Genomic DNA, 20796 nt, shown 5'->3' on the forward strand with positions numbered 1-20796 from the left:
GAGGTGTCAGCCCATATGGTTCCCACATGGAGGCACTAATACCTGGTGCTCACCTCGAGGCAGCAGGTGTCAATGACTCTTCAGGGCCAGCGTTAGGCAGGGCATATTAAGTGCTTAGGAAAACTGTCCTGACACCAATGGATTAGGAATGATAATGACATCAGACCCTGTCTGCAGTGTGACACAGTTCAAAGAGGCACAGACAGTTTGTCAAGGAACCAACTAAAAACATGTCTTAAGTTATGTTAGCCACTGGTCAGTGTTTACTGAAGACAGAGCTAAGGACCATCTGGATGCCTGGCTTTGCTCTCCAGCACTCATGGGTCAGGCGCACTGCTTTGACTCTGCCAGACGCATGGCATGGCTTTGCTTCCTGACAGCAGGGGCTCATTCCCTTGTTGGCCATGGGCCCTATAAACTTGCAGCAGCAGCATGTTGCCAGGACTTCCCCCGTTTCAAACCATTTGTTCTTCTGTTCTTTAGCTGTGTGAGCTACAGTTAGCATAGGTGTACAGAGGATATGCAAGGCACCAAGATTTTTCCTTTTTAAATTTAACCACCTTCTCTGGCAAGGGAGTGAAAAGACTAGACTGGCCGGCTCTCTCCACAGGCCAAGTTCCCCATGTGTTTAAGGACAGGCAATCACCAGAGGTTAAGGCAGACCTAACCATGCCCAGCTCTGTGATCTGGCTGGGGCACATCACTGAGACTGGGAGCCAGGAGCCCACTACTGTCCTTGCTCTTATGCAAACAACAGGCACCATAAACCAGAACATTCATTCTTTACTATAGAAAGTGGAAAAGGGGTGGCTAAATTATTAATTTACTCCTCTAGCTGGAAAGAGCCAACTGCAGCAGGGCCCAGGCTGCAGTCCTAGGGAACTCAGATACTGCCCTTGAATGCTCAGCCTCTCATGGACCCCAGAAGTCCTGCCACAGACATCAACCAGTCCCATCTTGCATCCTCCAAAGTCTCCTGAATGCACCCGGTGATAGAAGTCCCTGTCCCTCTTTGTAATACCTATCAACTCTGCAAAACGGCCTCTCCTCAGACGGATAACATGGGCAGCTCCTTAAAATACTGGAACTTCAGTGTGGAGGTGGAGTCAAGGCACCTGCGGTCTCAGCAGCCTTGCTGGGGGTGGGGGGGTGCAGGAGCAGGGGCCAGAGGCCACTGGAAATGAGGCACACATTGAGAGCTTAGTCCAGTGGCCTTGCCTTTATAAAGCAAAAGGAAACTGTTTCAAGAGCCATTCACAAGGTGGCGCTGTAGGATCAGACAAGATGGGAGTGCCCAGTTCTATCTATGGTGACAGGAAGTAGTAGAGGGGATTCATCTCCAGGCAGTCCTGAGATTCCCCTCAAGACTGTCGGGGTGAGGCAGAATCTGTCTCTGGAACCAAAATGCTCTCCACAGTATCAGCTGTCATGTGGGAATTCATTGATCATTCTTAATCTTGACCAATGTGAGATGAGCAAAATCCTCATTCTGAACTTTTCACCTATCTTTCACAGCAAGCACTCTCGGATACCCTTCCCACTGGGCATGAATCGGGTTATTTTTAGTGTTAGTACTAAGCCTGAAACTATCTTCTCCAGAGACATCCTAAAGACAGAGACGACCTCCCAGAGGCCTGGTGTGGCTTCTGCCAACCACCCCAGCTGCCAGAGCAAACACCAATTGTAGTTTAGGAAAATGGCAGCCCAGACAAGAAATAACTATGTGGCTTGAGGTGTGTGTGTGTGTGTGTGTGTATGTGTGTATGTGTGTGTAGGGAAATTATTCTTGAATTTTCCAGCTGTCCACGCTAGAAACCTAGGGTTCTTCCAAGTTCAAATCCTGAGTCTCTTCAATCTGTCCCACTTTTCCCCACCTCTCAGGACTCCTTTCTCCAGACTACCGCCTCCTTTCCTGGTCCTTCCAATCACAGTCTACTCTCCTAGGGCCAGTCCTGCCCCGATCTTCTCCTGCTTTTAGTAACTTTCTAATATGTCTAGAATGAAGCTCAAAGTCCCAAGCATAGCCTACAGGAGCCAGGTTAGGCTGTAGCCATGAGCCCCAGCACCCTGGCATGAGCTGAGTGGCCCCTCCCACTGTCTCTAAGTACACTTGTTCCCACATCTGTGCTGGAAGCATCTCTGTTAAGCACAACTCTTGCTATTTCCCCCTAGCCTTGTTCTCTTCCAGTCTGGCTTCATCACTACACGGTCCAAGGGAGGATTCCTCCGCTGGGAGCTGTTTTTATCTACCATCCCATTCCTGGACAGGTTCTGCCCTATCACAGAGACAGAAACGCTTTAGACATGGAACCACTGCTTTTGGTTACTGGGATTTATTTACTGAATAAAGAACAAAACCATATTCATCCCTGTCTCCCCAAACTGATTGGAAGGCCACAGCCCTTCTCATTCCTCTGGACAGCTCTGAGTCTGAGGACTCCTGACGACTCACCTGGCATCAAGGATGGTCCGAGTGAAGTAACGGAGATATTTGAATATGGACATGGAATCTTGCAATTTCAGGATCTCCTCTTCCTTGTATTTAAAAAGTGCCAAGGCGAAACGGAAAATAACCTACAGGAAAGCCAGGGAAATTGTAACTGAAGACACTATAGGAGTCCAGGCATGAGACTGGGCTCTGGAGCTGGGGGCAGGCTGGAGCAAGTATCCCAAGGGCCCCACCCTCAGGCAGACGCCTGAATTCAGGGGTGACTTCCAGGATTGAACAAAGCCCTTCGGTACAGAAAAACAAATGCTTGTGGTTTCCAACAGTTCAGCCCAATTCAGAAACATTCCTAAGAGTGAGGCGCTCTCTGTGGAATCCTTGCGCATTTGGCTAACCTTTACATTCGGCAAAGAATACTAACCTAGGAGCCAGTTTTCCCTAAGATCAAAACCCAGGCTTTTTTGACTGAAAGAGTGAAGCTGCAACTCCAGAGGCAGGCACAGTCTTGGCTCAGGGGTCAATTTCGCTGATTTGTTTTTGGGGTACTCTGGGCAAGGTTGGGGAGAATGAACTGGTGGTCTTACAAGTCCAGGCAGCTTTGGAACAAACTGCTTTTCTACATCTAAGAGTCCTGACTAGCCTACACTGTATTGAACTTAGAAAGTGATATTTACAGGGTCAAATTGTTCATGATTCTCTTCAGATACTCATTTATAGCCCAAGAGGAAGAGTGTTGATGATCCTAGCTGAGAATTCTTCATATTAATGACAAATTAAGACTATAAAAATGGTAGAATCTATGCTGGACACTGAATCGCCATACGGGATCACACACACACACACACACACACACACACACACACACACACACACACACACACACACACCTTGGGAGTGTACAGCCCTGGCTCTCCAGGAACTTGCTCTGTAGACCAGGTTAGCCTCGAAGTCACAGAGACCCACCTGCCTCTGCCTCCTGAGTGCTGGGATTAAAGGCGTGCGCCACCACCACTCAGTCCTCATAAGGCCCCTTGGAGGGGCAACCTGGTGCTACCCCGACACTACTGGCGGACTAACCTTGGATCCTGCAATTCTCGGCTAAATCTATAATGCACATGCCTTGTGTGGAAAGATGAAAGTCACAGGAGAGCTGGCTGCATCTTGTTCTGAAGTGGCAAGAGACTGAAATCAATCAAAGCGGCCACCACCAGGGGCTGCTATGTACATTTCTGACTCCTGTACAAGGGAATGCCATCATGTTACAACATGATGTAACAAGGTCCTGTATGTGCTGGTACAGAACTAGCTCCAAGATTTAGTAAGTTAAAACAGCATCCTTTAGACAGGCTTAAGAAACACAGACGAGAATATAAAAATTGAGAAGAAAACAACAGAAAATTGGGAGATTGCTTTCCTACTATATATCCTTAGTTATGTTTTGCTTTTATTTTTACTTAATCAAAATTATTTATTTATTTGGTGTGTGTTATGTGTGTGGGCCATGCTTGTGTCTAGAGGTCGGAGGAAAACTTGTAGGAGCTGGCTCTCTCCTGCCACCACGCAATTCCAGGAATTACAGTCAGGCTGTGAGGTTGTTGTGCTGTCCCATCAGCCTTTTGTCTGTTTGGTGTGTTGTGGAGGGCTGTGTGGGGTGAGAGGAAGATAGACTGAACCCAGAGGCCTCATAGGAGCAAAGCTAGTGCTGGACCACTGAACTACCGGGCGTTTTGCTAGTTATTCTGAGACAGGATCTCCCTATGAGCGACCGTGCTCAGCTTTACACTGAGGTTTTTTGATGGATGAGCAGTAACTGCTGTTTCCCAAGGCTTGCAGGAGCAATCACACTGCGAACTTTGGGGCTGTGGTAACTTCCCAAGTTCCAGGTGAACCAGCCATTGATGACACGGTCAAGCATAACTAGAGAGAGTACACTCACCTTTGGTCCCTCATAAAGGAAAGAGTCCCATATTTTAAAAAGGACATCGCTGACAACACTGTCCACAAATACCACCAGGAACCAGTTGAAAGTGATGAGGGTGTAGTCCACTTTGTACTGTTCAAAGTGGGTGTGCAACCGAGGCAGCTTCTCACTCATGAGGTCTTTGAACACGCGCTGGTCCACCTGGAGAGGGAACAGAGGGGAGAAAGATCTGGGCTCTGCAAACCAGAACAGCTGCTCCACCTGAGAACCCATGGGGACATGCAACAACACAGCTGTTTCAGACGTTCATGGGAACACATAGAGCCAGGCTGCTCTGTGGCCCGGGGCAGCTGAGCGCAAAAGCTACAGGGCCCTACATGGCACTCTCCTCGGGATGGGGAGAAAGGAGCAGTCTGTAGCCTAAAAACAGCTCCCGTACTCAACATCGCAGCTGAAAGCAGGCTACCAAGAGAGCTGGCGGGTTGGTGCCAGCTTGCCACACTCCCATGAATACAGGCAGTCTTAGACGGGTACATGAGAAAAGGTGAGTCACTGAACAAGCAATACAACGTGACTATCACATCCATGCAATGAACACGCTTAACATGGCAGGGTGGCTAGAAAGAACATCAGCGTCAAAATCAAAGGTATAAACTGCTAAAATGAACGCAATTTTCTGGAATAATAAAAAAACAAAAGTGCGCATAAAAAGCTGTAGAGCCCGCCTCACCTTTCACCCATGTCTGCCTGCCCTGTCAAACCTCAATATTCTCAAAGCCATTTCAAAAGCTGTCAAACTATCCCACACTCCCACAACTTGCCTAAGAGGTCAAGCTGGGGCTGATGTACATTCAGCAGGAAGCATTGCTCCCCTGCCCCAGGAGCACCATCCTTGACAGTCAGATCACACACTTTATCCTTCAACAATCAGACAATGACACATTTGCCAACACTTCTAGACCCTGGCATGGAAGAAGCTGGAAAATAACAAGACTGATGGGCATCTGAGTATGAGAGCAAGTGATGACACAGGATTTGTTCTGTCTGGGTGGGGGTCAGCTGAAGACGTCTGTAAGGGCAGGATAGCCATCTGACACTGAAGTGGGAGGAAAACATATGTACACATCTCTTCTTCCAACAGGATGGCAGACTGTGCCTACTTGAGGCTGTCCAGGGGTTGGCAGAGGGCTGGGCATCGAGCAGGCTGCCAGGAAATGCTTGCTGAGGCCTCTGTTTTAGCCTTCCTCCACTGAGCACTGGAGGACATGGGATAAGTATGTCATTCATCGGTGTCTGCAATGCCTGGTGAGGTCCTGGCACACAACATGCATTTCAAGGACGGCAAGAAAGGGAAACCTGGCCAGCAGTTGGGTCACAGCAGCAGCAGGCAGCGGGCTTGGGGCTGTGGGATCTGGCCAGCACTGGCACTCACTTTAAGAGCAGCCTTACACATAATAGTCGGGGATGCTGTAGGGAAAAGTGTTACAGACATCTGAGAGAAGAAAAGGCACCGATATCAGGGAAAAAAAGAATCTGAGGACACCCCACCCAGAGTGGTAGGGACAGCAATGCTTCATCTTTTCTATTTCAAAACACTGGGGCATCCGAGGCTCTAAATTTGAGCTGACAGGGCTGTTTTCAGGTGCCGATTACATAAAGCACTAGCCGCCATTTCTAAAACCCCACCTGACTGAGACTACGGCCTCATCCCCTTGTTGTCCATGTCCTGGTTCACAAACGCATGTTGAGGGAAACAGCTCACAGGTAATCAGCAGGTGAAGGGACTGCAAGGTGAACAGGCAAGCTTCTCTAGTGTCCATGACATCAATGCAGCTGGGATAGGGACCTGGACTTGCAGCTGTGGGAAGGTCGGAGCTCAGCTCCTCACCAACTTCCAGCGGCAACATGGAAGGAGCACATAAGCTCAGTCCCACAGTAACTGTACCTTTTTTGTTTCTATTTATCTATTTATTTTTGTATTTTAAATATTCATTTTTTGGGGTGTGTACATGTACATGGTATGGAAATGAGAACATGAAGGAATTTGTTCTCTCCTTTCACCATGTAGGTTCTAGAGATTAAACTTAGATCATCAAGCTTGGTGAAAATTTACACAGTGAGCCATCTTGTTGGCCCAAGGGAATTAACTGGCCTACCTAGTTCAATGTCTTTGACTTTCCTTTTCTCCTGAGCCTAATGGGGGACAATAGGGTTGCTACATGGTATGACTTGACAGTGAAACTGGTAGTAATAAGGTCAGGCTCACTAAATACCTATCTTTGGATGGTGCTGGACATCCTAAGCTGACAGAGGTGTGGTCTGGATGGTACCACTGATTAGCTGAAGAATGAGGAGAATGAGCAGGCAGGCAAGAGTTAATCCAGCTGGGTAACAGCCATCATGGGGTGGCGTGAACTGAAACACCCTTACTACTGCCCTGGAATGCAGGATGGCAGTGTGGAAGGGAGGGTGTATGCTGCAACTTCTAGATGCAGGGGGTGTGTTCTTGAAGAGGACTTCTGCAAATAGAGAACCAGTTCTCTGTCATTAGAAGGTAAACTGTGTCCAGCAGCTGTGAGTGGGCAGGAACTGTCCCCTAGTCCATGGTGCTAGCCCAAAAGGAGCAGAAAGGAAAGCAAGGACGACTGTGTCAACAGGCATGCCAGGCTTGCGTGAACCTGGAGAGGCAGCTGTGGAGCAGGAGAGACAGGAAGAGCCGGAGAACAAGGTAGCCAGGAAACAGAGAAAATGGCCAGGACAGCAGAGAAATCGGGGAGCACTATGGTAGTTCTAGTCCCCAGAGAAGTGCCCAAGGTAAGACCAGGTGGAGACAGATGATCTGGCCTCTTCCAGGCCATGTCACCATCCAGGTGTGAAGGGAACGCGTACCAGATCCTCTGATGGGGGAGGTCACTGATAATCCTACTGCAGTTCTTTAAGATTCATCATCGTTCGTCTGTTCCCAGAAACTAGGGTATGGCAGGGTAGGGCACCTTTAGCAGTTAAGGCTCCTCCAGCTTCCTCAGCAGTCCTTGCCTCCCCCCCCCATCTCCTCCAGCCTGGTCCCTGCATCCCGGAAGAACAGATTAAACATACCAGCATCTCTCCCGCCCCCGTTTCTTTGGTCTATGACAGACTGCCAGGGAGGGCGGTCTCCAGAGAGCGGAAGGAGCTGACCTATCCACTCAGAGATCAGCTGTTGCAGCCCCGCTGTAGTCAAGCACACAGCCGCCCCACAGGGTTGACTTGGGTCAGCCGACAACTGGAGTCCTAGAAGCCAGTGACCAAGGCATAGTATTTAGAAGTACCTGGGACCCCAACAGAGTCTTTGTGTAATAGTCTCGAGGCATGAAGACTTCCACGATGGTAACAAGACACCAGAAAGCATCTTCCTGTTCCAGGTAAAGGAGGGCCACTGCCACCAACCTATGGGCAGACAGGGACAAGGTCAGTGTGGGCTCCTGTTTCTGCCCAAGCCGTTTTCTCTAAGGGCCAGTGTGATTTCGACTTCTCTAATGAAGGATAAATGAGGATTTCTGTGTAAGTGATGGATGCTCTAAAACTTGAAGAGAAAAGCCACATTTCCTCTAATTCTGTCATTTGGATTTTGTTCAAAGTTGAAATTATTTCCCAATGAAATCACCTCTCTGTGATTCATCAGCCTTGTGTAAAAAATGCTTCACTTGGGCTGAAGAGATGGCTCAGCCATTGAAGGTCAGGTCCACAAACAAAAAATGTTTCAGTCTAATATTCCGCTAAAACAGCTAATTCTTTGAGTTCACTGCTTAAAATGTTTTGATCAGTCCTTTTATTTCTAAAAAATAATGTGAATGTAACAGAGTATGAGGCAGACTAAGAATCTGATTTCACCCACTATCCAGCTGCCTCTCTGGAGGAGGCCGGCATTGCACAGAATCCCTAAGAGGGGCCCTGGGAGCTGCAGGAGGTGTGCACATGGGGCAGGAAGGAGCTCCCACCCACCAACTGCTGTGTCACTCATAATGGAAGCCTGGCTCCGCCCATTTGTCCACTGTCATAATCAAGAGGCTGCTGATAAAACATGATTGATCCAAGTTTTTGAGCAGGCTAGAGCAGGGGGAATCACAAGCTGAGGGTTATGCCTGGGAAAGTCATCAAGACTCTGTCTCAAAATTTCAAATAAAAGTGTGTGTGAGCAGAGGGTGCTGGGGATGCAGTTCAGTGGCAGGCCTGAGATCCAATCCCCATACCACAAAACAAGGGTGGGGGATACGGCTATACCAGAAATGGGCAGAAGTGAGGAAAAGTCCTTCTCCACTAAGCTGAAATCCAGTAACTTCTGTCCCAAACAAAGTTTAAATGTGTCACTCACAGGAAAAATGCCCTTGTTCAGAATTTGATCTTTTCTTTTTCTTTGATAAAACTGAAAGAAATCAGCAAATCTCAAATTAAAAAACAGGGCCTGAGTGGGCGGCAATGGGATGACTCTAGTGTCCCTAAAAGGGACGGAGAGTGGGGAGGTGGCAGCCGGAGGACAGAGAAAAGTTCCCAGTCGCAAACACAGACACCAGGCCCAGCTCCCAGGACTCCAGGAGGCATCTGCAAGTCCCAGCAGAGCCGTCGGGACAGCACTTAGCTGAGGCTGAGCGCGGTTAGCACAAGCTGGGCAGGAGCTGGAGTTCGCACAGTGGAGTCAGGGACACGTACCAAGTGTTCCAAGGAAAAAATCTGACCCCCACCCACCAATTAAAACTCAGATCTTTAACAGGGCGGGGTGGGGATGTGCCAGTGCTCCCAGTTCACTGAGGATCACAGAACTGGTTCTAGGAAAGCACCGCAAGTCTTCCGTGGGGCCCTGGCCTCAGGGGTTTCAGACTCAGTGTGGTGTGAGCTGTGGCTTTAAGTAAAACCAGGGCTGCTTTAGGTAGGTTTTAATTTTGAAATGGAGACTAAGAGAAGCTGAGGTGTCTCTAACCTCCCAAGGGCAGAGAAAAGTACCCTGTCCTGTTGACTGAAGTCATGGCTTCCTGGTAGCCACTGGGTTTCAGCTGGGTTGAGAGTGAGCAGTAGTCCAGCTTTAAGCCTCTCCTCCCATAATACTCACATGCAGACTCGGACAGCTTACCAGGAGGTCAGGGGCAAAAAAGCCTCTGAGCCGCCAGACTAAACACCAGCATCCAAAACTCAAGCACACACACTCTTCTTAGGGGAGAACTTCTCAGGCACACACAAAGATCTTCATTCTTATTCTTTTTTCCCTCCCTTTTGAGGCAGGGTCTCACTACGTAGCCTTTACTGGCCTAGAGCTTACTATATAGACCAGGCTAGCCTCAAACTCACAGGGATCTACTTCTGCCTCCCAAGTGCTGGCATTAAAGGAGTGTCATATGTGCGGTTTATCTTCCTGACGAGCTTGGAAAGGAACACAAACTGCAGTGACAGCAGACAGCAGAGAGATGGCACAGGGTAAGACGAGACATGTGGTAAGAAGCTGTCCCAGCACCCAGGGCCTGGTGCTGAGGGGGAGTTTGGTGGGCAGCAGACCTTGGTACCCACAAAGCCTTGTCCTGGCCCAACATGCAGCTCAGGGTGACAGCCTGGATCACTACTAAAAGGTGAGAGGCCCTCTGTGTTCTGTGCTTATGGAAACGCAGAAAACAGTCAAGACCTGTAAGAGGTTCTACTCAATGGCTACAAAGCAAAACAAATAGAGATGAATGTGAGAGAGATCTGGGGGGGGGGGGGAGGAAACAGGGATGGAGGGGGTGGGAGAGTACTGAATGACAGCAGTCAGGATGGACTACGTACACGAGTAAAATTGGTAAGAAAAAAAATCTAATTGAAAAAAAAAGGCAAGCAAGTTTACGCCCTTTAAGGGCTGAGTTCTAATTAGCAGAAAAAGCTATTCAGGATCCTGCACAAACAAATGACACAAGCTTCTACTCCATCAGTTATCAAATAATGCATATTTTTATGATTAAAACTGAAGTGTGAAGAGAAAAGCAAAGAAGAAAAAAAGAAATGAGACTCCAAGATGCTCATCACATGACTTCTGTGCTTACCAATCCTGGCGCTGGGACTGACCCAGGGTCTCACTTAGGCCAAGGACACACAATACCACTGAGCCACATCCCAGCTAGCTTTTTACTCCTTAGACTTCTAAAGCAGAACCTTCCTGAGTTACTCTAGAACTGTATTGTGGGATATCTGTACACTGTGTGAAGATATATTTGCTGTGCTTAGTGTAATACAAAACTGAGTGACCAATAGCTAGGCAGGAGAGAGAGGCAACACTTCCAGGGAGAGAAAGGAAGAGGAGGAGGAGTCTAGGCTTGTGGATTATACCAGAGATGCCAATGAGACTCTGAAGAAGCTGGACATACAGTACATAACAGAGGTACCTGAGCCACATGGCAGAACATAGATGTATAGAAACAGGTTAATTTGAGTTATAAGAGTTAGTTGGAGACAAGCCTAAGCTAAAGGCTAAATTTTCATGATTAATATTAAGTCTTCAGGTCATTATCTGTGGGCTGGCAATTCAAAGACAGTCATCAAGAAAGCTTGCTGCAGAGCTGGAGGTACTGCAACATGAACACCTGCTGTCATCCCGGGATCCTCCCCCACAGAATACAGGCTTTTCTTAGCTGGGAGGAGAGGGAGCTGCCAGGTACTGCCTGGTGCCTGGAGGTTTTTAAAACCACAGGAGAGAGTGGTCTGACACCCACCTGTTGAGGCCTTGGCAGTAGCCAATATCTGGATTTCGCCAGGAGAAGGCGAGCAGGACACTGCGCAGCTTCTGGATGCCCTCTGACGTGGGGCTGGAGTAATGTTTATTGTTGGGCAGAGTCCGCAGCAGGTCCAGCTCGATCTGCTTGGAGGCTGGATTCTGTTTTTCCAGTGCCTTCTGGAGCAAGCTCTGGAAGTAGCCGGGTTCCACGCTGTCCTTGAATTTCCTGGTGTGGCGGTCGACACACCACTTCCATACCTTGGAGCGGTGCTCGTGTGGAATGCCTGCTCGGATCAGGTTCTTCAGCTCTGGAGAGCATACCATCTCCCTGTTCATTGTGCTTGCAAAATAGTTTTCCCACTTGACCCCAGTGGAAACTTCCTGATTTTCTGTGAGGTACAGAGTCTTCAGGTCCAATGCTCGGACCTTGGCAACCAACTTCTCTTCCTCATCGTCATCAGGGACAGTCCTAAACCCGTAGATATCAAACTCACTGTGGACAAATAACAAGAGGGACAGTAGAAACGTCACATTGTTGGCAAAGGGTGCAGTGTAACAGGAGACATTTCAGTCCATTAAGCACACAAGCGTCTGGATGAGGACAATGGGCTGTCTGCACAGAAAAGGTCTAATGAAATCAACTCCCCATTCATACAGGGAAAAAAAAAATCACTGTCAGATGGGTTAAAACTCCCATAAAACCAGATAAAACCGGAAGGAAATACAGGCACTATCACCAAGCAAGACTGACCTAAGTGGGGCAGAGGGGCGTACACGGCCGATCTCAGTGTTCAGGAGGCTGGAGAGGGAGGATTCTAAGTTCAAGACAAGTCTGGGTGTAGCTAGAAAGACACTGTCTCAGATAAAGGACCAAAGAAAATGAAAAGAAAAAAATGAGGCTCAACCATGTGGCTATGCCAATGTACATGTTTCTGCCTTCATACACCTGGAACAACTTCATGCTTCATAAGGTATTGTTTTTTTTTTTTTTTGGTTTTTCGAGACAGGGTTTCTCTGTGGTTTTGGAGCCTGTCCTGGAACTAGCTCTTGTAGACCAGGCTGGTCTCGAACTCACAGAGATCCGCCTGCCTCTGCCTCCCAAGTGCTGGGATTAAAGGCGTGCGCCACCACCGCCCGGCATAAGGTATTGTTTTAATAAAAAAAAAAGTATCTTGTGATGTTTGCCAGCCTAGACTCAAGTGGTCCTCCTGTCTCAGCTTTCCAAGTAGCTGGGATCACAGGTGTGTGCTACCATACCTACCCACAAGGCATCATTTTCAAAGGTGAAAAGATACGAAGAGGGTATATTTGTAAGATGTTGGTACGAATATTAATCAAGGTTTTGGCGGACAGAATATGGCCCCACAGATGTCAACATCCTACTCCTGAAATCTGTGACAACATTCAAGGAGAAGATAGTGGCAGATGGTCCTCATGTTACAGAATTAAGACAAGGACATTGTCTGGGTTACCAAGAGACCCAATAGCCACATGAACCCTTCAAAGAGAAAAAGGGAAAGCTGAAGAACAGATCAGAGGAAAACGACAGAGGAGGCAGGAGGGACGGGTGCCTTTGCAGGAACTGGGTCAGCCGCTGACCCTTTAAAGAAGGAAGGGGCCGTGAGCCATGGAATGTAGGGCTCGCTTTATATCTACCAGGAACCCTATCTACCAATGTTTTTAATGATGGAAATGAACTGTTCCCCAGAAGATCCAAAAGGAGCCAGTCCTTGATTAAACTGTGATTTCAATCAGTAAGACCTTATGTTACCTTCTGACCCATGAACTTTATGACAGCAAAGTTGCTGCTAAGTCTGTGACTAGTTGTGGCAGTATCGGAATCTAGTACAAAGCTTCTGACATAATGCTCAGGAACTTTGGAAATCAAATCTAGTGGAGTTGAAGGCGTGCACTTCCTCCACATTAGGAATCGCGTTCCTTTTCTCTGTTCTGGATATACTCTTGCTGGGCACACAGAACATAGACCATGGTGTCTGTAACTATGAAAACTAGAAAGGTCTTAAGTGCCCTTCATGAAGGGAAGCAATAATGCCTCTGTGGTCTGTTTATCTAGTGTAGTTCCGCAAAGCAGGGAAGGATGGAAAAAACTCCTAAATGCACACGGGAAGAACGCAACACACCTTCAGAACAGTTCCAGGAGGTCACCAACAACTATGAACGACGCAACCACATGTGATGTGGAGGAAGCAGCCTTGAATGTGAGGTTCTGGCTGCCTGGGCTGGGGTTTCATCCATGTGTCGTAGGGTATCACTAGGATATGCTATACCACCTTCTAACTCAGACACCTCATAAAGTGAGGCAAAGCCCACCTGCACTGAGCATTTAATACAATTCTGCCTGTGAGCACTTAGCAGTTCCTGTGCCCGGCACACTGGTACAGAAAAGTGTGCTGTAGCGATGGTGCTGCTCATATTCTGAAAGTTTACTTCTGTCATTTGAATAGCAGTCAATGCTGGCAGGTTCTGTTAGCTTGGGGAGGGGCCAGGCATGTCAAAGGGCTTCATCTCAGGCTGGAGGAAAGACAGTGAGGAGACCATTGAGCAAGGCCCAGAAACAGTGCTGTGTCTGAGTGACAGAGGCAGAAGGGAGGGTACACCAGGTGAGTCTGCAGCTTCCTAGTTCCAACACTCTGGGACTTGTCAGAAAATATATTGTATATGAGCTTTTAATCCGAGATCCGTCATATACTTCTAGGTTCTATGACCCTCACCCCTGCAAAAACAGTGCAGTATTTTACATGTATGAGTCTTAGTGCATCTTACGGTGGGCCCATGGTTTGTTTCAGATCCTATGTGGGTCTCGGGCCGCTCAGTCGCTGTAGAAACTGCCTCTCCAGCCGGGCGGTGGTGGCGCATGCCTTTAATCCCAGCACTTGGGAGGCAGAGGCAGGCGGATCTCTGTGAGTTCGAGACCAGCCTGGTCTACAAGAGTTAGTTCCAGGATAGGCTCCAAAACCACAGAGAAACCCTGTCTCGAAAAACCAAAAAAAAGAAAAAAAAAAAAAAAAAAAAAGAAAAAGAAAGAAACTGCCTCCCCATGCAGGGAAAACAGCTTCCCTTCATTGGCCCTTTGCTTTCCAGTCCCCTCGGACAGGATGCATGTGTGTCAGGAAAAGGTTCCCGTTCCTTAGAAAACTGGCCCCGGCAGAAGAAGGTATGTATCGGAGGTGTGGCCTCTTTGACATGGTTTTGGAATCAACAGATGTGGACTGATGTCAGCTCCAGCACTTGATCTCTGAGGGGAATGATGATGTGTGTTTCACTGGCCTGACAGCAGCTGTCCCAGGCATCAGATCAGACCAGTGTAAGTGCCCCGTGAGTGTCTACTGCTGCGGAGAGGGAACTTTAGAAAGCGGTGGACTTCCTGACAGAATCAAACACATTTACCTGACCAGATGAGGCTTAATGAACGCTTGCTCTGGCTGTTCTTGGCTCTCAACCTGCAGAGCATCCTCCAACAACTGGGCTATGACATCCCTGGTAGGCCCCTGTTCTTCTGAGCAAACTGGTGTCTTCATTTCTTGAAGCAGTATCAAGTACTTACTTTCTACCTGGCAGAGCTTGGCTTCCAGGCTAGAATACTGCAGAGAATATAAGGTTAGGTAAGGTGTTACCCCCACCCAGAGAGAAACACAGGAAAAGCAAGCTTTGGGTAACTTAGCCAACAATGAGCTCAAGCCAGCATGCCCCGTACATGAGGAAGTGAGCCTGCTGCAGACAGGCACAGGTGAAAGGCTAATCATGCCACAGACCTTCTTAGAGCTAAAATAGCCTGCTACGGCTGCCCTCTTTTTCCTAAGGGTTTTGATGCAGAAGGAGCGCCGATAAGCACAGGTACCAGTCTTCAACATGGTAGAGTGAGCAACAAAACTTGTCGTATGCCAATTACTGAGGTCAAGTCTAATCCTAGTTGGTTACGTGGGCCATGAATCCCCCTACCCCAAGTATACCAACTTTGTTAGGACATCATGTCCAGGCAGGACTAGTTCCCATTTGCTACCTGATCAGAAAAATCAACTTTACCATGGCAAATATGCAGGAATACGGTTTAGAAATGTGCTCAGAAGGCTGTTCATCAAAAGACAGCATACACACACCACAGCTGTGGAGAAGTGTCAGGTATTTGTAACTCACTAGCACACAGCTGGAAAGCCCCTTATACTTTAGAAAGCCCTCTGCTGCCATAGTCATGGTTGACTCTCAAACCAACCCTGCTGGATCTATGGAGATGGTAATGTTCTCACCATTCCTGCTTCACAGATGTGAAACTAAATTTCAACAGCATAAATGAAAAGCTAGACAATCTTAATTTGGGAGAACCCCAAATTGCACTTCATTTTCACCTTAGAAAATTCCTTAAAAATGTATGAAGAAGATCACATGTGCACATGTGAGAGTATTTCTTTGTTATCCACAATGAAAATGTACTGGACACACTTAACATATATTTTGATGCCAGTAGCCATGTTTTTCCCAATGTGGTGGCTAGGTAGTTTCTAAAGCACATCCACTTAAATATAATTTCTGGTGTAGGAGTTCATTCTGTTTGTGTTGCTTTCATTGGATAATGAATAAAGAAACTGCTTTGGCCTAGTTGATGGGACAAAACTTAGGTAGGCAGAGTAGACAGAACTGAATGTTGGGAAGAAGGACAGAGTGGCAGATGCCATGGATCTCCTGCCTGAGACAGATGCTGGTTAGAATCTTGCTAGTAAGCCACAGTCACATGGTGATACACAGATTAACAGAAATGGGTTAAATTAAAATGTAAGAATTAGCCAATAAGAAGTTAGAGCTAATGGGCCAGCTGGTGTTTAAATGAATACAGTTTCTGTGTGATTATTTCAGGTGTAAGATAGCCAGGCAGCCAGGACGGCAAGCAGCCCACTCCTCCCGTTACAAGTTTTCTCTCTCTCACCAAGTGGTAAAATGTGTCTATCCTGACTTACCTTTGCCATCAGATCCCTCTCTCTCCTTTCCGCATTTCTTCGTAGAGCGGAGAGTTCCAAAATTTCCTTATTTAGAAATTTATTTTGGGTTTTGTACCCTTGCAGACTATCCTGTAGGGGGAAAATATTTATCAGTTCATGAGGGTTGCATGTTGGCTAATTATCCTACCTCATTAGCATATCTGAGTCCTGCTAAGTGAGAGCAAGCTCTAAAAGAGAACTGAAGACGTCTGGAGGCGTGTTCTGATGAATGTTGGGTCATTCGCTGCGGCAGGAGGAGGTGGGGACTGCTGCTGCAGTGAAGCAGGTGAACAAAGCATTCACTCAGCAGTGGAGACTTCAGGAGAAATAAGCAGGATGTATTTTCTAAATTCATTCATACCCATTAAGTTGGTGATGAGAAATAAAAGCAAAATTTAACATTCCTTTCAACCAGAGAAATTGAACATATTCTTTGTAGGTTCTTGTTTTTACTCATATAGCTTCTATTTTAAAATGGCTATAAAAATGCACAAAAGCCCTTAATTAAGTATGGCATGTAATGATAAATGCTACAATCTATGAAGCATCAGGGACTTTGGAGAACATTGCAAAGTTTCAAAGCTGGGGATGAGCTGAAGGAAAAGCACAATAGGGCAGAGGTGGAGCTCGGTGGTAAAGCTCTCCTTTCCGGCACAACCAACTCCACAAATTACAAGAATAAAACGGGCCCTCTAGTGGGTGCCCACCTGTTCACTTCTGTGACATTTATTTTGTATTTGAGAGAACATAGCTAGTTGGAAACAAGGTTGTTTTGTAAAAACAGGGTCTCTCTATATAAATCCTTGGTTGTCCTGGACGTATCTATGTATGAGTATCAAGTCAGAGTTCTGGCCCTGCTTCTGCCTTCCATGGTCACAAGGTTTGCCCTGCTCCACTTGAAGTGCAGCTGTGGGTGGGCAGGAAAGAGCTCTCACGCAACGTCTCTGGAAGTGAGGTTTACTGATTCCTTTAGATGTTCCTCATGGTAAACTAAGGAAGCTTCTAAATAAAGATGAATTAGAAGCATCTTGAAGACTGTGGTTTCTAAAGACTACTTATAAATTCCATCTTTTGCAACCACAGTCTCATCTGCCCCTGACCATTTCTAAACAGTCCTCCCCCCCCCCCCCAGTCTCCCGATAGACTGTTCTATGAGATGCAGAGGAACTGGAAAGGTGCCCCTGGTGCCCCTGATTTGCTGGTACTCATGGAACATGTGCTATGGGTCACAGAACTCTGGGCAAGGCACATGAGCTTCTTGATCTCACTTAGACCTCTCGAGCCCCAGGAGCCATTCTTGACATTATTTCCCAGACAGACCCAGGCCAGGGAGGCTATGCATTCGCTGAATACTGTGCTGGGAAGTCAGCTTCTAAGCTCGGAGGACCAGGCTGAGTGCTTGAGCCTCCTCACCTGCAACCCAACCCTTGCACAGTACCGACATCGCCCCAGCAACCCAAGTATGTAAGTGAAAATGTCAGGCCCCAAAGAAGGTTAACGTGTCCTTTTCTAGCTCAAATGATGACATTTTCTCCTCTCTCCTGGCACTTAAAAATGCTATATTTGGAAACAATGACTAAACACATCATTAAAAGGCAGGTCAGTTAACAGGAGGTTGGTTGGAAAGAAGCTAAAGATGCTGAACTGTGAGGAGAAAGACTAAATGACAGGTACTGGTCTCCGCTGGCTGTGTGGTTTGTCTTTAGTATAAAATTTGTGCTCCAGTCTCAGTAAATTCTCACTACTCACCATCAGAATACTTTGTTGAGAATGTTGATATAACAATAACATCTGGCAGTAAACACTCCGCAAGGTGTCCAGTCCAGATGTGGACCACTTCCTTCAGCCCTCGTAACACCCCAGGGGTAGCACTGTTTGACAGATGAGGCCTAGACCTGAGGTCACTGCCACAGTCAGAGTTCACTGTGGAAGGATGACTGAGCTCCGTGCAAGCTGTCTACACTCTTCTGGGAGCGCTGCATCTCACTGTAGTACAGGCTCAGGCAGAGCCAAGGCCAGCAACGTGAGGTCCTGAGCTAGGCAGGCTGCCTCTGCCTGCTAAGAAGCTTCCCCACTAAGCCTCACTGTGTAGACTTTGGAGTCACAGCTTTAAAGTTGTTGAGAAATGTTGAGGAAAAAGATCCTTATGACTCATCAAAAGTCACCCCAGCTACAAAAGGACACAGGAGAGACAGCCCATGTTGGATGAGGTAAGTTAGGAGTCTCAAAGGTTCGGTGGTTATAGCAGCTATGTGGCCCATTCTTATACCCTGGCTTAGCTCCCTGGGAAAACATGTGCCATATACTTCTCTTCTCCAAGAACAAAAAACGCTGTCTGGAAAACCCACATCACAAATGCAGACACTAAGTGTATCACTACTGTGAGGATGTGTAGGAAGGACCAAAACATTTACGGTTGAGCATATAAACAAAACTGACTTCTACAGGCAACACTAAGACCGCTTGTAAAAAGAAAAACGAAACAGAAACAAAAAAACAGCCAAGCACAGCAGCTCACACCTGGTAATTTCAGCACCCTGAACATGGAGACAAAATAACTTGAGTTTGAGGCAAACCTGGGCTACAGTGAGTTCTGGGTCAGTCTGAGCTACAGTATAAAACCTTGTCTTATAAATATAAAAAAAATAATAATAAAGGCTGTTTTATAGTTGATATAATAAGTGTTTTGGTTCCTCATTAATAATCCTGTTGGGAGCTGTGGCCAGGGCTAAGCCAGTCAAGTGTCTGCTGCACACGCAGGAGGACCTATATTTGGGTTTCTGACACCACATAAAAGCCGGTGTGATGATATCGCTTCTCGGCCTTTTGGCTAAGATCAAGTGTAAAAGCCGGTGTGATGGTGCTTCTATAACCCTAGTGCAGCGAGCATGGAGAAAGAGGATTGCTGGGGCTTCCAGGCCAACTGGTTCAGACTTTGTCTCAAAAAAATAAGGTGGGGAGGTATGGAGGGAGAATATCGACATGTAGCCTCTACATGTGAGCGCCCCTGGGCATGTGGACCTGCAAACACATGTGCATCTGTGCACATACACACACCAAAAATAAACCATGTTGGTCTTTCGAGTATCCGAAGGGAGTTGTCACTGAAACAGACCACCCACACACTGCCGCTGTCTCAGTGTTCCTAACGCGGATGTCCCCAGCCTGCCCAGCACTTGCTCAGCTCACTGCTGGCCAATGGAAGGCGCTGGAAGCCATGCCACTCACACTCTCTAACAATCTCAACAGTAACACACCTGGCCCTTCAAGGAGGAACGCCATTTGAAACTCAAACACCCAGAGTCAATTTTTTTTGCAAGAAGACAATGGCTGTGTGGAAACATGGGCTAGGAGTCACAGACCTGCTGAGTCAGATCTACCTAACGCCCCTTGTCCCAGGGGATGTTTGTCTACCTAAAACGTCTCCAGTAGAGTCTCAGGAGCTGCTGACAGCAAAGATGTGCTGGTCTTCTCTACAGCCTTCCTCATAGCGCCCAAACTGTTCAGCTCTCTGCTCTGGACCTATAGGATTCTCGACAGGCATAAGATGCAGGCTGCTCTGCTTTCCAAAGGGGGAGTGCTCCCCCTCCTTTAACTGCTGCTTATCACCCCAGTTCCCTTCTGGTCAGGAGCCAGTCTCTCATCCTGGGCCATCTCAGAAGGTGGCACTGGGAAGACAGCTCTGTCCTCCCTTCCAAGAGCAGGACTTCTCATGTTAGGCACTGACCCTTGTCCCAGCAGGCTCCTTTTCCCACTTTCCCAGCTGGCCCTACTCTGACTACTGGGACAATATTACTGCCCAGGCCTGTGGGAAGCTGTGCAAATTAAGCCTGTGTTTGCATTCATGTAACAGAAGAGGAAACTGACAACCTCCATATGTTCCATGGTACACTGAAGTCTTGAGAGGGGAATAAATAAGAGGGGAAGGGGTGTTTCAGATACTCCTAAGTCAGGGACAGGAGGAGCTGAAAGGGTTCCAGGCAGGCAATAGCAGCAATGGCAACAGTGCTGGAAGGGCTTCTAAGGAGTTCTTTAAATTGACTGCAAAGCCTGTTTCTGTGCCCCACCCCCAGCTCTGCTCCCTTACCAGACTAGCTTGCTGACGATAGTACCTCTAGGGATCAAAACTGATGGAGCTAACGAAGTTTGGGATCTCTGTCCAAAAAGCCAGCCCACACCCTGCCCTTACTTTTAGCCTGTCCAGCTCCAGCTGGTCTCTGCTGGCTGGGGTGGCCAAAGGAGAGCTGGGCCCCATGGTGGGCGAAGTCACGCTGCCCTCACACTCGCTGAGCTTGATGATGACCTCGTCCTTGGCCTGGATGGTCTCCATCAGCATCCCCAGGCGCTCGTTGAGCTCGCCCACCTTGCTCTTCAGTGTCCTCACTTCCTGCTGGAGACTCTCCTTCTCCAGGCCATACCTCTCCAGCTGGCCGCTGAGGCCCAGGATCTGCTCGTCCTTTTGGTGGAGAAGCTCCAGAGTGTCCCTGGGGACCCCCTGGCTGATTTGGTGGCTCGTAAAATACTTGTCATATTGGGATGACCGGACTGTCTGCTGGAGCAGCCGAATGAGCTCCTAGGAACCAAGAAGATGATGAGATGAAGGGTACGAGAGCCAGGGAGAAAAACAGGAATCATAACCACGTTACATAAGTAACCACTGGAATTTGAGGAAATGAGGAAACAAACTTTGTTGGAAACATTTTAATACCAAACTTCCTCTTGAAAGATC

The 20796-nt window shown here is 47.7% G+C and overlaps 1 protein-coding gene across 2 annotated transcripts in view; it reads right to left on the bottom strand.

Annotated features, from left to right (window-relative positions):
• Tbc1d2b (TBC1 domain family member 2B) overlaps positions 1-20796 on the bottom strand; it is a 70038-nt gene that overhangs the window by 3360 nt on the left and 45882 nt on the right. For both annotated transcript variants that reach the window (XM_057767538.1, XM_057767539.1), the window contains exons 6-12: positions 20257-20640; positions 16047-16157; positions 14485-14678; positions 11075-11569; positions 7676-7793; positions 4383-4568; positions 2453-2574 (exon numbers count right to left, since the gene is read on the bottom strand). In XM_057767538.1, coding sequence (XP_057623521.1) covers positions 2453-2574; positions 4383-4568; positions 7676-7793; positions 11075-11569; positions 14485-14678; positions 16047-16157; positions 20257-20640 — 1610 coding nt within the window. The remainder of the gene's footprint in view (positions 1-2452; positions 2575-4382; positions 4569-7675; positions 7794-11074; positions 11570-14484; positions 14679-16046; positions 16158-20256; positions 20641-20796) is intronic.

The sequence above is a fragment of the Chionomys nivalis genome, chromosome 4 (genome assembly GCF_950005125.1).
Source record: "Chionomys nivalis chromosome 4, mChiNiv1.1, whole genome shotgun sequence".
In the NCBI taxonomy this organism is placed as follows: domain Eukaryota; kingdom Metazoa; phylum Chordata; class Mammalia; order Rodentia; family Cricetidae; genus Chionomys; species Chionomys nivalis.